At 37.6% G+C, this 15,982-nt stretch overlaps 3 protein-coding genes across 5 annotated transcripts; 1 reads left to right on the forward strand and 2 right to left on the reverse strand.

The window, feature by feature from the left end:
• Positions 1 to 875: 875 nt before the first annotated feature.
• On the forward strand, positions 876 to 6,082 carry LOC108218773 (protein NLP2). 3 transcript variants are annotated; one of them, XM_017391870.2, is made up of 5 exons: positions 876 to 1,133; positions 1,612 to 2,665; positions 3,086 to 3,121; positions 3,210 to 4,209; positions 4,891 to 6,082. In XM_017391870.2, the coding sequence occupies exons 2-5, from the start codon at positions 1,814 to 1,816 to the stop codon at positions 5,775 to 5,777; spliced, it is 2,775 nt and encodes a 924-aa protein (XP_017247359.1). In that variant the 5' UTR covers positions 876 to 1,133; positions 1,612 to 1,813; the 3' UTR covers positions 5,778 to 6,082. The 3 variants fall into 3 exon arrangements, with proteins under 3 accessions (XP_017247359.1, XP_017247362.1, XP_017247360.1); XM_017391873.2 differs by having other exon boundaries at positions 886 to 1,133; positions 1,778 to 2,665; XM_017391871.2 differs by lacking the exon at positions 876 to 1,133 and adding an exon at positions 1,211 to 1,429.
• A 110-nt stretch (positions 6,083 to 6,192) lies between these two features.
• On the reverse strand, positions 6,193 to 10,905 carry LOC108219063 (pentatricopeptide repeat-containing protein At2g17140). The gene is made up of 4 exons (XM_017392315.2): positions 8,336 to 10,905; positions 7,761 to 8,125; positions 7,605 to 7,683; positions 6,193 to 7,162 (listed from the first exon to the last, which is right to left on the reverse strand). Exons 1-2 carry the CDS (start codon positions 10,840 to 10,842, stop codon positions 8,005 to 8,007), a joined length of 2,628 nt encoding a protein of 875 aa, XP_017247804.1. The 5' UTR covers positions 10,843 to 10,905; the 3' UTR covers positions 6,193 to 7,162; positions 7,605 to 7,683; positions 7,761 to 8,004.
• Positions 10,906 to 11,869: 964 nt separating this feature from the next.
• Positions 11,870 to 15,176, reverse strand: LOC108219064 (probable serine/threonine-protein kinase PIX13). Its single transcript, XM_017392316.2, has 6 exons — positions 14,857 to 15,176; positions 13,809 to 14,137; positions 13,282 to 13,417; positions 13,034 to 13,176; positions 12,663 to 12,786; positions 11,870 to 12,580 (listed from the first exon to the last, which is right to left on the reverse strand). Exons 1-6 carry the CDS (start codon positions 14,945 to 14,947, stop codon positions 12,147 to 12,149), a joined length of 1,257 nt encoding a protein of 418 aa, XP_017247805.1. The 5' UTR covers positions 14,948 to 15,176; the 3' UTR covers positions 11,870 to 12,146.
• Positions 15,177 to 15,982: the final 806 nt, after the last annotated feature.

Consider the following 15,982-nt stretch of genomic DNA (forward strand, 5'->3'; position numbering starts at 1 on the left):
TGAGCGATTTGCTTGTTAGCCAAAGCAAATATACTGGGTATGTCTCACTCGGAAGTAGTATTTAGGATAGTAATTGTAAGCAAATCTAAACCAAACTCAAAAGAATATTAATTAGTGCAAAGTGCAGTCTGGAAACTCTAGGATCTCTCTCTTTTTTGTGCTTTTAGCTTCTTACCTTTACATGTTTTCAATGCAGTATAGTATATTACAAAGTGTTGCATGATTTCATGGGTGATGAAACCAATGTAGTAGTTTAAGGCTTTAAGCTAAAGGTGTGGCTACAACATGACAGAGCTACATGCTTCAGATTTCAAAATTTAATTTTGAAAACCAAGAACAAAGCCATGTGTGATTAATTTGAAGCAGAAGAGACCCGAATGAAATACAAAAGAAAATAATAAGATAATTAAAAGTTAGATTTGAAATATGAAAGATACTTTTAAAGAAATTAAATAATTTTACCCCTTCTCTTTTCTGATTATTTAAGGAATTGATTATTTTGTCCCCTTTGATCATGGTTAAAATGTAAACCTGAGTTTGGGTCTGTCTGTTGTCCAAGAATCTTTTAGTCAATCAGGAAAATCAAATGCAATGTAGGAAAGAATCTTTTTCTGAACTCTGCCTAAATAATAAAGAACTACTAAGAAGAGCAAATAATGACCCAACAAGTGCTTGTTAATCTACTTAAATATTGTAAAGTTGTACTACAAAGTCATATCTTGCAGATAATATTTTGGGTAAATGTAACCATCACAACACTAGTAGTTAGTTTTGTATGCCCTCTCTTGGCTGCAGTGTTTTTCTTTTTATACTACTAGTGGGAAGGAAGAATAAATTATAATATTTTAATGGGTCCTCTCTAACATGACTATAAGAGATTCTGCTGGATGAGATGATACTCATGCCTGGAGCTAAACAAAAACTGATTTCTTAGCCAAAAGCAAACCTGGGGTTAGAAGTTAGAACAATTAATATTCTCTATCTTTTACATATAAATAAAATAAATATACAAAGAGCTCTTTATATTCTGGTGGATTGAGTTTATTCCAAGAGGGCTTGATGTATCTTTTGTGACTTCTGCACAAGCATAGACAATATCTAGATAATAAGAGTCTCCAAATAATCTTGATAAAGTGAGTCACTTTCCTCTATTTTCCTCCTTATTTGTTATTATTTCTTTCATAATTGTTTGTATTGGTATTCAAACCAGTATGGATTCTGCTCTTCTGAGATATGGACTGGTGGTTTAGTTTGTGATTCTCTAATTTTGGGTTCACTTCTTTTTTTGTTTGATCATGATTTTTACTGTTCTATGAGGAATTCTTGTCATCAGAATTCACATCTTAAAGTTTAGTACTTTGGGTTTGTGGTGTGACCTCAATGAAAAAAAGATTGCTTCTTTTGCTTGTTTTTGGACTTTGAGACAAAGGTGAATCATATCTTCTGTTTTATGTCAGCCACACACAGCCTAGAGGGTTTATCTTTCTTGTTGTCAACCCCTTTAAAATCTTGAGTTTCTTACCTTACAAGCTTCACTAAAAGCTACTAGGATCACCTTGTCATAAAACTGGAGTCTGCTTTATTTCCTCTGAAATGCATTTCTGATTGCAGTTCCAAAGAATTTTTTGTTGAGCAATGTATGTGCAAGCCGGATTGATTGGGGTTTTGAAGATGGGTGATACCAATCCTGCCTGGAAGTTCCTCTTTCTGTTTTTTATATTTAGCCTTCTTTTGTGTTTTGGTTCGTGATAATTTTGTGTTTTTATTTATAATTTAGGCTTTGGATGTAATGGAAACTTGAAACTAGTTCAAGATGGATAGTGGTGCACCTCTTACGCCTAATAACATGTTAGCAACACTCTCGGACAACAACATGGATTTTGATCTTATGGATACTCTATTTGATGATGGATGTTGGTTAGCGGCGTCGCCTTCTAACTTTTGGCCTCAGGGGTTGTCGCCAGTTGCTTCAGATTTCTCCTCATATTACTTTTCAACAACAGATGCTGATAATATAAACCACTTGGAACCAAACTCGCTTCAAGAGGATTTTCAAGAGGAAGAAGAAAGATTGAACTACAGTGAAAATGTGCGCCTCGTGTGGGAAACATCGGCATCTTTAGCCCCAGAAAGTTCTTTGGTTGATGGCAATAGAATGAACACAAGTTTGTGGATTCCACCGAGTGAAGATCCAAACTCTACAACCTCTGTGAAGAACAAATTATTTCAAGCATTTGAACATTTAAAACATCACACAAGAGATGATTTTCTCATTCAGATCTGGGTGCCTGTAAAGAAAGAAGGCCAAAATGTTCTTAGCACTAATAATCAACCATTCTCTCTTGATCCAAAATCCAAGAGTCTTGAGTGGTACAGAAATGTTTCCAGTAACTATCAGTTTGCAGCTCAGGAGGACTCAAAGGAATATTTTGGCTTGCCTGGCCGGGTTTTCTTAAAGAAATTGCCAGAGTGGACGGCTGATGTCCGTCGTCTGAGGAGAGAAGATTTCCCACGCATTGATTATGCTCAACAGTGCAACGTCAGGGGTTCTATAGCACTTCCTGTTTTTGAACGAGGAAGTGGTGCTTGCTTGGGTGTTGTGGAAATCGTGACAACTGGTCCAGATTGCAGACCCGAGCTTGATGATGTCTGCAAAGCACTAGAGGTTTCTTCTTCTCCTTCAATCATTTATAGCAATTCACTGATGTTTAGTCAAACTATAAAGAGCTGAAATTTGATAATTTCAAAGTACTCTTACAACAAATATTTGAAAAAATCTGCAAAGTTATTCCGAAACTTAAAGCAATCTGAATTACTGCAATTTTTTTATAAATTAATTTGTCAAACTTTTATATACACAAATTGTCATAGGCAGAAACATATACTTTACTTCTATGCCTGCTGTAAGCAGTCTTTCTGTAGTCACCCTTAGTATTGTTTGAAATTTTTCTTTTCCAAAATGCTATTGGCATCACTCACTAATTCCTTTTTACTATTTTTTTTTATATATATTGAGTTGAGGGATAATTTTTATCGTGAATATAAGCATTCGGAACTCATTCGAGTGAATTGAATTCCTTTGCAGGCAGTTGATCTTAGGAGTCCGGGAAATTTGAGAATGGTGGGCAAATAACATTCGACAAAACTTTTGCTTTTATATTTTAGAAACCTGAAGCTATTTCTGATATTTATGTAATATTGTGTATCAGGATCGTGAAGAAGTGGCAGAAATTAAGGAGATTTTGACGTCTGTGTGCAAAAGACAGAATTTGCCATTGGCTCAGACTTGGGTTCCATGTACTCAGCAAAGCACAGAGCAGTGCCGATCTAATGGAGATATGGCGTGTCTTTCGGTTGATGCTTCTGCTTGTTATTATGTGCAGGATGAACAAGTGTTGAGCTTTCACGAGGCATGCTGTAAGAAGCATCTGCTTAGTAATGAAGGTGTCGTTGGGAGAGCACTCATGACAAATCATCCATGTTTCACCACTGAAATTAGTGCTTTTAATGAGATTGAGTATCCTCTTGCGTATCATGCCAAGATGGCGAGACTGCATGGAGCTGTAGCAATACGTTTCAGAAGCATCTATACTGATTCAATAAGCTTCATCATAGAGTTCTTCCTACCAATTGATTGCAAAGATTTAGAAGAACAAAAGCAGTCTGTAAGCTTGCTATCATCTCAAATCCGACAATTATGCCATGGTTCACATTTTCTTCCTGATGTAGAGATTGAAACAGAAAATCTATCACCAGTAAGAGAAAACTCTCCGCCAGGAGGAAGACTAGTTGAAGAGATCCATACAAAGTTTGTATCTTCTTCATCGTCAGAAGAGGCTACTCGAGATGAATTATCTTGGATTTCTCAAATGTTGGAAGCCCAGCAGAAGGGTAACGGTATATCTGTTTCCTTGGGGAATCAAAAGCAGGAGCCAGAGGATTTCAATATGAATACAGATTGGATTATTCCTGATGGAAGATTTTTTAGTTCTGGGGCAGAACCTTCACTGCATAAAAACATTGTGCAAGATAAATCAAGAGGAACTGCCAAAAATGGGGTAGAGCTGTCTTCTGTGAAGGGGCAGCGGTCTTCTGGCGCCAAAAAAGCGGGGGAGCATAGAAAACTGAAGGCTGAGAGGACTATAAGTTTGCAAGTATTGCGACAGTACTTTGCTGGTAGCCTGAAAGATGCTGCTGCAAGTATCGGTGGTACGAAAATTCATCACAAAATCTCCTTAAATCAGTTATATTAAATCCACAGTCAAATACAGGATTAAAATTCCCTCCAAGTTTGCAGATGCAAACTGAATTAAATGGTTAGAGCCCCCATCACATAATATCTGAATTTCATTTGCTGCAAGTTGAACAGATCTTACTAAATAACTTCTTTTGCTTTAAGATATGACAGAAACTCCAGACACAAAATTTTTGCTCTAGACTGTTAGCCTGACTTCGTAGCATTTTCTGTAAAATATTCCAAGTGTTTAAATTTCGCAAAGAATTAGTTTCATGTTTTCTGCTTCATTCATATGCATTATTAAAGGGTTCTTATAGTATATTCTATTCACGCAAAAATTCAATAACCAGTACGAGCTTGATGTGCTTAAGGTGCCCTCGGGTAACACCCTGAGGTTAAGAACAATTACAAAAAATGAATCAGGGGTACTTTTGTGAATGCAGGGGGTGAAACTTTTCTTAACAAATCTGCCATTCTGATTATAAATTGTTTTAGCCTTAGGAGAACTTCCTAAGAGCACCCTCAGGCCCAGTTTTATCTTGCCAGTATAAAGTATTCTGATTGTTTCGGATATTGGCGATGTTAATAAACATGTGTTAAACGACCATCTCATGCTCATCATCATTAATATTCTTGTTTTGATCCAAATGCAGTGTGCCCCACCACCTTGAAAAGAATATGCAGGCAACATGGCATTTCTCGATGGCCTTCACGAAAGATCAAGAAGGTAGGACACTCGCTAAAGAAACTCCAGCTTGTGATAGATTCAGTCCAAGGTAGTGAGGGTGCTATTCAACTCAGTTCCTTTTATACAAACTTCCCGGAACTAAGTTCTCAAAATGTGACTGGAACAAGCTCCTTGTCTCCATCAAAGATTGATAATCAGCTGAAGCCACAGCCTACACAACACAGGGAAAGCTTATTAAGCCCTGCAACCACAGCTTCACAATCAACTTCTTCTTCCAGCCCCAGCTCCAGCTCGAGTTACTGTTGTTCTACTGAAGCAAAGGAGGCGAAGGTCAATGCCAATTTCTCTGGTACCGGAGATGCCCCACCAGCAGTAGGGGTGCTAAAGAGAGCACTAAGTGACGCCAAATTACATGACTCGGTTCAAGAGGATACAAAGTTTCTTGTACGATCCCATAGCTATAAACTTTTCAGTGAGCTTCCGCCACTTGGCTCCCTAATACCACCGCAGAAAGGTAATAACAATCAGGCCTTAAAGAATGGAACTTCTTTCCGAGTGAAGGCCACCTTGGGGGAAGAAAAAATCCGCTTCAGCATGCCGCAATACTGGGGTTTTACAGATCTGCAGAGGGAGATATCAAGGCGTTTCAATATAGATATAGAGGATGTCAATAAACTTGATTTGAGGTACTTGGATGAAGATTCAGAGTGGATACTCTTAACATGCAATGATGATCTTGTGGAATGCATCGACATACACAGATCATCCAAGAGCCATACCATCAAACTCTCTCTGCGCCACTCGCGTTATCCCAATCTTGGCAGTTCACTAGATAGCTGTGGACCATCCTGATGCTCTGCAGTAGTTGTTTATGGTTACTGCTTTTGCAATGTTAGGAATGTATTAGAATTACAGATGAAGCTTTTGGTCATCTTGAAGGCATGGTGATACAACTGCCAATAAAATTTAGAACCAGATGATGGCAGTATGCCCCTTGTTAAACGGGGTTTAGTAATTACAGTTGTGCTATATAAAATATTTTATATATAGCTAGTCCATCCAGGTGGACTCTTCATGTACTGCATATGCTTTTAGAAACTACTATTTCTAGATTCTGTGTAACACTATTTGAATCTATGCAATCATTTTACCTGTCATCCAATTCTTGCGTCTTTAGGAAGTTCTCTGACATTCAAATTCACCTGCAGTACACATAAATGGAAGATCTGCTGCAAAAATTTGATATCAAGGCAAAGTAATAACTGTATATACCAAAGAAGAAAAATTCAACATACTAGGGCATGTTTTAGAGCAACAAGATTGATGAGAACAATCTCTCACTCAACCGAAAGGAACAGAACTGCGCCAATGGACACTCCCGGTCGCCAATTAACTAAGAAAACTAATTACTAGCTCAATGCTTAACAAATAAGCTAGATAAGTACAGAAGACTGAATAAAGTATGATCATGTTGTACAGCTTTTAGAAATCTAGAGCAGGTGGAAACTTTGTCAAGAATATTTGCATAATAGAACATAACACAGGAGAAATGGGAGGTTGCTTGTCATGAATTTGAGCATTTTGCCCCTGTCATCCTCTATTGAAAGCAATAACAATGTAAGATGTTCAGTTTCCTTTTGGTGGCAATCAGGCCGAGTAATGATTGGGAAGCCTCTTAACCATCCATCCTTCAAGATTTGTGCATCATGCGAGAGCAATACCGTCTTTTAGCAGATAATTTTATTGCTACAATATGTGCAAGATCACATCCCAGGCTGGTAATTCTTCCCATGGTCGTACCAGTGCATTTTCATTTCCTAAGCATCTCGCTGCAAGTCAGAAGTCCCTTCTTTACCTGGAAAATTTATGCAAAAGATTGCATCCACAAACTATCTGATCTGAGGGAGGACATGCATCTCTGTCACCATTACTTGTTGCAGCAATGTATTGGGCTTTAATTGAAAGGCTATCCCCACTGGAGAATGATGTGTAAACCTCCCAACTTAGCCCTCATCTCATGCTGGTTCTGGAAGGTGACAAAGCCATGAACCTTCCTAAATTTTCAAATAATAATTATTATTGGCTGAACATATCAAGACTTGTTGATGCACACCCGATGTCCAGCAAACTTTACACACTACGATACAAGAGTTGTGTTGATGAATATCCCCGCAAGACAACCGAGACGCTTTTGGAAGCAAACAAAAGTAGCCAACTTTACTTTGTATACCACTTCCCTGCAAAAGATATGTTGTTTTGTCATGTCATGCACTAGTTTATCCATAATCAAAGTTGCAAATTTCCCATAAAAAAAACATGCTTGGAGGCACGCTGCACATGTATAATCATATAGATATTGCGAAGCACACAGGAAATCTTTTGGTTTATATAATCATATAACACATTATTATATTGTAAGCTAGAACGGATAAAATATACACACTTGCCACAGCTCCGTATGAAGCATATAACATGGAATTCAATCTAATAATGTAATAAATTGAAATCTCATGAAAGATCTGCAGTTGAATTAGCATAAAAATCGTTCATTTGTTCTAGAGATAACTTATTAGTTAGATTTCGGTAAGGTCAATTACAAGATATATAAATGCTCATGCACACAGTTGCCTCCCAGTGATTTGTTGAACTGTAATCTAGATAGATGCTAACATTACTCACCATTACATGTAGAAAACAAACAAACCTAAAGTAAATTAGTATTCTGAATTCTGTCCATCAACACGCGGTATGTTTGGGCCTGCAGAAACAGCACGTGCTAGGTCAGTAAGAGCATGTCAAAGGTCTTCAAATGCTAAAGGATACATAATATATTACCTGTTAGCCTTTAGTAAATACAGAAAGCCAGTTTAAAAAGGCTGAGTAGATATCGAACCAGCTATCCAAACACCAAAGGATGTTTTCACTGATACTTGATGGCTCACGATGAACAGAGTTCAAGAGTTAAAAACAGAGGAACTGTTCAGACCCAAGTGCAAGGCAGTAAATAAGTCTAAACTCTAGCAGCACTCTGCCAACCTTTGAATCTAGTGCAGATTATCAATGCAATGAAAAGTTTTATTCAGCCATCCCAAACATCAAGATAGTCAGTTTTTGGGGGTTGAAAACTTGATATACTTCCCTGACCCCAGCCCTTTTGTACTCGCCTAAGAGTTTTTAATGTTGTTCCACTTCCATCATCCCTGTACAGTACATGTTAACAAGTATAAGTAATATCAAAATCCCGATTTTCCTGTGTACAAAAAGCAACTATGAAGTATGTTGTTAGAAAGTAGTCTAAATAATGCATGTGAAATAGGGAGCACCAGGTATAATAAATTTCTTTTTGTGACTTCAGCAATGACAGGGGTGAAGAGGGAATGAGGGAAAGAATTGCTAATCCGCAATGATACCTGTGCACTATTGTCTTCCAGTCACTTTCTCTATACTTCTTTGATTTTTCATAAACTCTGGCATCTGCACAAACTTTGTTTGTCACCTTAACTTCAGAAGCCATTTCCAGCATCCGTTCTGCAAGCTCGTCAGCCTCAAGCTTCTTTCCCCTTTTAGAAAGACCATCTATGACTGGCACGAATGATGCATGATCAAAGCTATATCCTTTATTAATCATCTTTTGAAGTATATCAGATGCAAGGTCGATAAATTCATTCTTGCAAAGCCCGTCGATGAGATCTTTGTATAGAAAACTTCCAATATCCAAAGATCTTTCTACAGCAGCTTCAAACAGATCCTTAGCTTCCAAGACTTCCTCTTTAGCAAGCAATCCATTAAACAATAAGCTGTAAAGTATTTCCTTGTGGCCAACTATACTCAAAGAAATACTGAACACCTCTCGTGCTGGTACAAACTCTCCAACCTTGCAGAAGGCACTCATTAGATATTGGAAGGAAGATATATTGGGAGACAAACCCTTTAGTAACATCTCATCTAAAAGATTAATTGCATCTTCTGCCCTCTCATTCTCACAAAGACAGCTTATTAAATTATTATATGTAGCAACAGTAGGAGACACACCTCTTTCTTTCATTTCATCCATTAGTCCATACATCTCAAATATTTGACCTTTCTTACCCAAACCACAAATTAAAGAGTTATAGGTTACTAAATTCTTCCCACAGCCTTTTTCCTCCATATCCTTGAGAACCCTAAATGCAGATGATAGTTTTCCTATCTTACAGAAACTATGAACGAATATATTATAAAGTAATGAATCAGGGTATAACTTTTTTTTCATCATTTCAATAAACTTCTTTTTAGCTTCATCAAGCCTCCCTTCCTTGCATAAAGTATTTATTAAGGTGGAATAAGTAACCAAGTCAGGCTTGCATTTGATTGCATTAGTATTATTATCATCATCCACTAAACCAATATATAAATTTCCCAGCTCACCAAGAGCAGCGCTTCCATGTGTCCACATACCATTAACAATATCGATTGCTTTGTCAACCTTTCCACTCTTACACAGACCCTCTATCACAATATTGCAGGTCACAGTATCCACTCTATATCCTCTCTCATTCATCTTTTGCAGGAGTTTCTCTGCTTCCGCTATCTTCCCTTGTCCCCAAAGGCTATGCAGCAAGATATTACAAGTGTAAGTATTCGGAAAGCAGCCACCTTTGATCATCTCATGCAAAATCTTCGTGGCTTCACCCACCTTCTCTTTTTTGCAGTAACCGTGAAGTAAGCTACTATAAGTAACTGTATCAGGAGTAACTCCATTGCTCTTCATTAGTCCCATAACAGTTCTTGCATCAGAAAGCATCCCATTCTTGCAGAGTCCATCTATCACAATGTTATACGAGACAATATTTGGTCCAATGCATTTATCAACCATCTCATTAAGCACCGACTGAGTCTCCAAAAGCTTCCCATTCCTCACCAAGCCTAACAACCATATATTATAGCTCTCTAGTTGGGTAAAAATACCATTTGTTTTCATAGAATCTACGAGGGCACTAGCTTCCTGCAACATACCTTGCGTGTAAAAACCTTGAAGCATCAAATTGTAAGTTACGTTATTAGGCTGCGGTAGCCCCAACTCCTTATCAATTTGCATATCTCTAAAAATCCTAGAAGCTTCTAAAATCTTTCCCGAGCTACAAAGAGCTGATATTCTGGAATTAAAAGTAACAACATTCGGATTAATCCCGGCCAATCTCATCCTCTCTACTAATTTCTCCGCTTCATCAGTCTTACCATCTTTGCAAAACCTCGAAACTAAAGTATTAAAAATAACCACATTAGCAGCAACGCCTATACTTTCCATATAATCCAAAAGCTCCACACCTTTATTAGCATGCCCATTTCGACAATACCCCCCAATCAATATACCGAAAGTAAACTCATTGGGCAAACATCCCTTCTCAGGCATTCTATCAAACAGATTGCGGGCATCCTCTAACCGGCCCGAATCACACAACCCAGCAATAAAAAGATTGAAAGTATAGGTCTGAGGTGAAACCCCAGCAAGAATCAAATCTTGGTACAACCATGAGACGAAATCAGGGTTGTTTTGATCAAGTGAAGCGTGAATGAGCATGTTGTAGAAGGAAATTGAGGGGGGTTCAGCAGGGAAACGGTTTCGAAAAGCTCGAAAATGGGGAATGGCCTTGTCTAAATGACCTGCATTGGCAATTATACGAACAAGGGTTAGTAAATAAGTATACGAAGAAGAAGAAGATTGGGTATTGACAAGGAGGAGGTTTGTGAGGAAATGAATTTGAGGGAACATTTTGGCGGCAACAAGAATTCGAGTGATGTGAGGGATTGAAGGGAGAATAGAGGTGGGATGATGACTTGAAGAAGCAATGCGAGTGAAGATTTGCCATGCTAATGCTGGGTTTTGAGAGTTTTTGAGCAGAGCTTTGATGAGCTTCTTGCCTGCTTGCTCACCCATGCTAATGTTCTTCCTCGTTGCCTCCACCAGACTATATATATACCATAGTTGGCGGAAGGGGAATTTTAAAATTCTGAAATTAGCATGTATAAGTCAAAATTTCGGGAATTCGACGTGAAGTTACGGAATAAAGATTAACTGAGATTAATTAAATCGATTGAGTATTAATCTGATTAATTGAAGATTAATCACAGATTTAATAAATTCAGCGAGTTATGAAACAGTGATTAATCGCGATTAATCATCGAATTTTAGACTAAGTGTATAAGCCACCAAAATTAAGGTGTATAAGCGGCGAAACTTAACAAGTGCGGTATACAATAATATTTTAAAATAGTTCGAGTTCAAAAATATTAATTTTATTTTTATGAATTCGCCGACTTCAACCTAGGCTGATCATTTTTTTCAAGATTTAATAATGGTGGTGTTTGGCAAACACTTAGAAGCCCAGCTTCCGGGATTATAAGTTATGAGCACTTATTCGTACCGTTTGTGTAATAAGTCAAGAAGCACTTATAAAAAGTTAGGAATGCTAGCTTTTGTCTCAGAGCTTCTGTTTATTTCCCAAACACTTTAATCACTTATAAGTCTTATTTTGCTTCTAACTTCTACTCTACTTATTTATTTTAAGCAATAAGCACTTATTTTAAACTCACCCAAACGGCCCCAATATTACCTCTTTTAGAAACCTTGTTCGGCTCAAAATAGTGTGGTAAAATTATGTGTGCTTTCTTTCAGTAAAGAAAAAAGATTTGACACTAGGTCAGACTGCATAAAGCTGCAACCCTGCATTCTCAACTCGAATTAGCTGCCTGAGCAGGAGGATCGGCTGGAAACCACATTTTCATCCATAAAAGTTTAACGTAGGAGCACGATTGGATAGCCCAAGTGGTGGGTTTATCCTATGTTGTCCCGTGACACGCGGGTTCGACTCTGACTCAACCCCGAGAAGTATCAGAACAGATACTCATTTGTAAGAAGAACTCGTATGTTAAAGTAAATGCATATTTCAATTAGACATCAGTAGTTGCCTGGCAAAGAAAAAATTGTGTATGTATTGCAATCCAAGAGCTATAGAGAAAAAAAAATGTTTACAATACAACATTAGAACCCCATCCGGTGGCACTCAGCTACTTCAAAATACACAATGCTGCATACTATCCTATGCTAAGGTGATCTGGTAGAATATATATCACAACAAAATCCACTGCAAATCTCTAATAGCGAAACTTTTAAGCCATTTGTTATGTTCGCGTGTGTCAACACCCTCACGTTGCTTTCAAGCCTATGTGTGTGCACAGAAATTACCTTGTTGGTAGTTTATGCAGTCGATTTCTATCTTGTCTTGGGTGATGAGGAGACCGGTAGCTTTGTGCATTTCTGGAAGATAAATGCTGTGAAGAATGTACTCTTGGCGGCCTTGGCTTTTCATTAACTGCTTCAACCCCTTCCAGTCTCTCCACAACCTCTTTCATCGATGGCCTGGTTTTCTGTTCAGGTGCAAGACATGTCAGAGCCAGCTGAGCAATTAAGACAGCGCCTCTGGATGGGTACTTCCCTTCCAACCTTGAGTCCATTATGTTCTTCAGCTTTCGTTTATCAGATAAATGTGGTTTCACCCACTCGACCAGGTTATGCTGTGCACTGGGACGATTAGTATCTAGTGCCCGCATGCCTGTTAACATCTCCACCAGTACAACACCAAAACCATAGACATCACTCTTCACATACAAATGCCCTGTCAAAATACCTACAATCTTAGTTTTCAACTTCACTAAAATTAAGGCATCCAACTTCAATAAAACAGAAGCTTTACTTACCCGTGGCAACATATTCTGGTGCAGCATATCCATATGTCCCCATAACCCTTGTTGTAACATGTGATTTACTAGCTGAAGGACCAATTTTTGCCAAGCCGAAGTCTGATAATTTGGCATGATAGGACTGAGGAAAAGAGCAAAGAAATTTATAATTAGGCTTCCTGAGGTACCAAGGGTCTCTAGGTCTAGTGGTATCCCCCTCGCTCCTATTGGGGGAGGTGGGGATCCGAATTGTGTCAAAGACAACTTGGGTGTGTGAGTTATAAAAGAAACAGTATACCAAAAATTTGTTATGCTAAAGTCGAGAAAGAAATAGAATTTCAGATAAGATAGCTTGTTACTGACATATCAACTCTATTCGTTAAACTCACCCCGTCCAGCAAGATATTTGAAGCTTTGAAATCTCTGTAAATTATCTGTTTCTCTGATGCGTGTAAGAATGCCAAGCCTCGAGCAGCTCCAATCAAAATCTTTAAACGTATGCCCCATGGAAGTGGCTGAACAGCAGAGCCTCCTGCACATATCAAGACAGAGGCAAATGAGATTGTCGGTATTGTTACAGACACAAAGGCTAAATTTCCACTGCCTATCTTAAGTATTCTATGCGATGACTACTTACTTCCAAACAGGTGGTTCTCCAAGCTGCCTTTTTGCATAAATTCATAGACAAGAAGTAGCTCTTTATCCTCCCAGCAGTATCCCACCAGTCTAACAAGATTAGGATGAGAAAGGCGTCCTAAAAAGTTCACCTCAGACTGCACCAATGTATAAAACATATGCAAATTAAGAAACAAAATATTAAATTACAGAATTTAATTCAATATTAATGTGGTAGTCATGTTCATGATAAATTAGTATCAAAGTCCACAACCAAAAAACAGAGAAACTGCTCAAAGTGACTCATTGGATTCAGGAACAAAAATTACAATAACCTCTTATATTTGACCTAGCCTGATTATAGATGGCATGCAAGAAACACCAACAGAGATGGACATTTTAATTTGTAAATTACACATAATCTTCAGAGGTAAGCTTTGAATTGCTTATGCAAGAAACACCAACAGGGATGGAAATTTTCTTTTTATGATGAGTTGAATTTCAAAGATAGCACAATTAACTTTGAATTTGTTATGAAAGGAACTGTACCTGCCATTCCTCGTAGCCTTGCATACTTTCTGAATTTAATTTCTTGACAGCTACAACAGAACCACTTCCACCCCTCGACGAACCCCCCTTGTCATCAAGCCATCCCTTATGGACTTTCCCGAATCCTCCTTCTCCCAGCACGGTGTCATTTCTAAAATTCTTGGTTGCAATCTTGAGTTCTGCAAAACTGAATATCCTCAAATTAGGGGTGGGCAATATCTGACCACTAGGACAGACCTCCTCCCCTCCGCTTGATGCAGAGAACGCGCTGTTACCAGAGACATTGCTACCCCCTGATACTGTATTACTGGTTGTCAGTGATAAACCTCCTGAAATTTACAAAGTACAGAAGTTTAAGTAAAAAATTGGAAGTCTGAAAGATTGCTTGGATATAAAACTAATAATTATCAATCACAATTAACAACTAGTGGTTCTACTTGGTTGATCCTCTCCTCCAAACAAGTTCAAGATAAAAGTCAAAGTCAATGGCAGCCTTCAGAGGTATGTATACTTGAAATCATGGTATAACCCTCAATTCATTTGGTATAATCAATGGGACTTCTGTGATAATCCATACAGCAAACCGGAATCAAACATACCAGGGGTAAAACATATAACTAAAACTTTTTTTACTGATTATCCAAGATTACACGAAACCCTAAGTAAAATTCAGTTCAACTTTCAGCTTGATTGAAACCCTCAACTGCGTTCACTTGGATGAAATGTAAAGAAAATTTAGCTCTTATTTGGAGAACTCCGAGAAAATGTTTATAATTCTTGTTCCTTCCATCATTTCCCATTCCAAATAACCCGAATTAAAAATCCAACCCACATATTTCTGAAAGGAACGGTCCATTTTATCTCTTTTTACCTACAATTTTCATCGTAGAAAATCTAACACTTATATTTATTCATTTTAGGCCCATCATAATTCTATCTTGGTAAATAAATTTCATTCCATTCCATTCCATTCTATTCAAGTGAACACAACATTCTTGTTTCCGCCAGGGATAAGATATATATTAAAATACACAAATTTTGGCCATACCTGAGCTGATATCACCCGTAAAACCCGGGCTCTGACTGACAGAAGAAGGAGAAGAAGAAGAAGACGACTTAGATCCCCAGCAATTACCCATCCTCAATCTCCTATATATTTGTTTCTCGTCTTCTCACTAAGCAAAAACAGAGAAGATCATGCTATTCTGATTCCCAGACAGTATATAAAGAGTCTCTGTGATGTAAAAGTGGGGAAAATATAGATGCAGCTGATCTGTTAAGTATGACTTGAGTTGTGAGAAATTCTTGTGCATGATGCATGTATATGTAATGCTACAAGTCTGGTCAATATGCCGTGTTTGTGAAGCCAAGGGTATAGTCAACGCCATTTTTGTAATTAAATATGAAGGGGGAAAGTTTCAACCTAAATTATGTAGCCAATTAATGAAACGGGATTTATGTTTTGAGGACCTGATATCACCGTGAAATTGCATGGGACAAGTCTGACACTTTCTCGCTCTTTGTTTCTTTCTCGTCACAAAGTAGGCGGTCATGTTACACGACAAGCTTTTATTTTGGGTAGTGATATTTGCACACCCTAAATTGATTGTTGTGTGCATTCGGTTAACTCAAACTGAAACCGAATTTTTTTCGGTTAACCGAAACCGAAATTTATGAAAAAAACCCTACCGAAAACCAAACCGAAATTATTTTGGTTTATAACCGAACCGAATTTTAAATTTCGGTTAAAACCGAAAACCGAATTTATAAACCGAATTTTTTGAACAGTGTATAAAAATCTGGAAAATTTCGTTTAAATTTTGTTGAGTTCTTGTGTCTACTGTATTGCAGTTGTTCACGTAGTTGAGAGCTCCGGAATCACCATGTAATATACCATCTGCCTTTCTATACGAAACATTCAGACTTCTTGTTCCTTAACAAATCTCCAACAGTAGGTAAATTAAACAATACTAACAGAAGCTAATTGATAGGCAATGAAATGTTTAATTACATATTTAGGTTTAAGTGTCATAGACATATACAAGCTTATAAATTATGAACTTATAATATTTATGTTACTAATTAATATATATATTTTCTAAAAATATATAAAAAAATTCTGTTAACCGCGGTTAAAAAACCGAAAAACCGAAATATCAAATTTTGGCTACCGA

This window comes from Daucus carota, chromosome 4 (assembly GCF_001625215.2).
Source record: "Daucus carota subsp. sativus chromosome 4, DH1 v3.0, whole genome shotgun sequence".
Lineage (NCBI taxonomy): Eukaryota > Viridiplantae > Streptophyta > Magnoliopsida > Apiales > Apiaceae > Daucus > Daucus carota.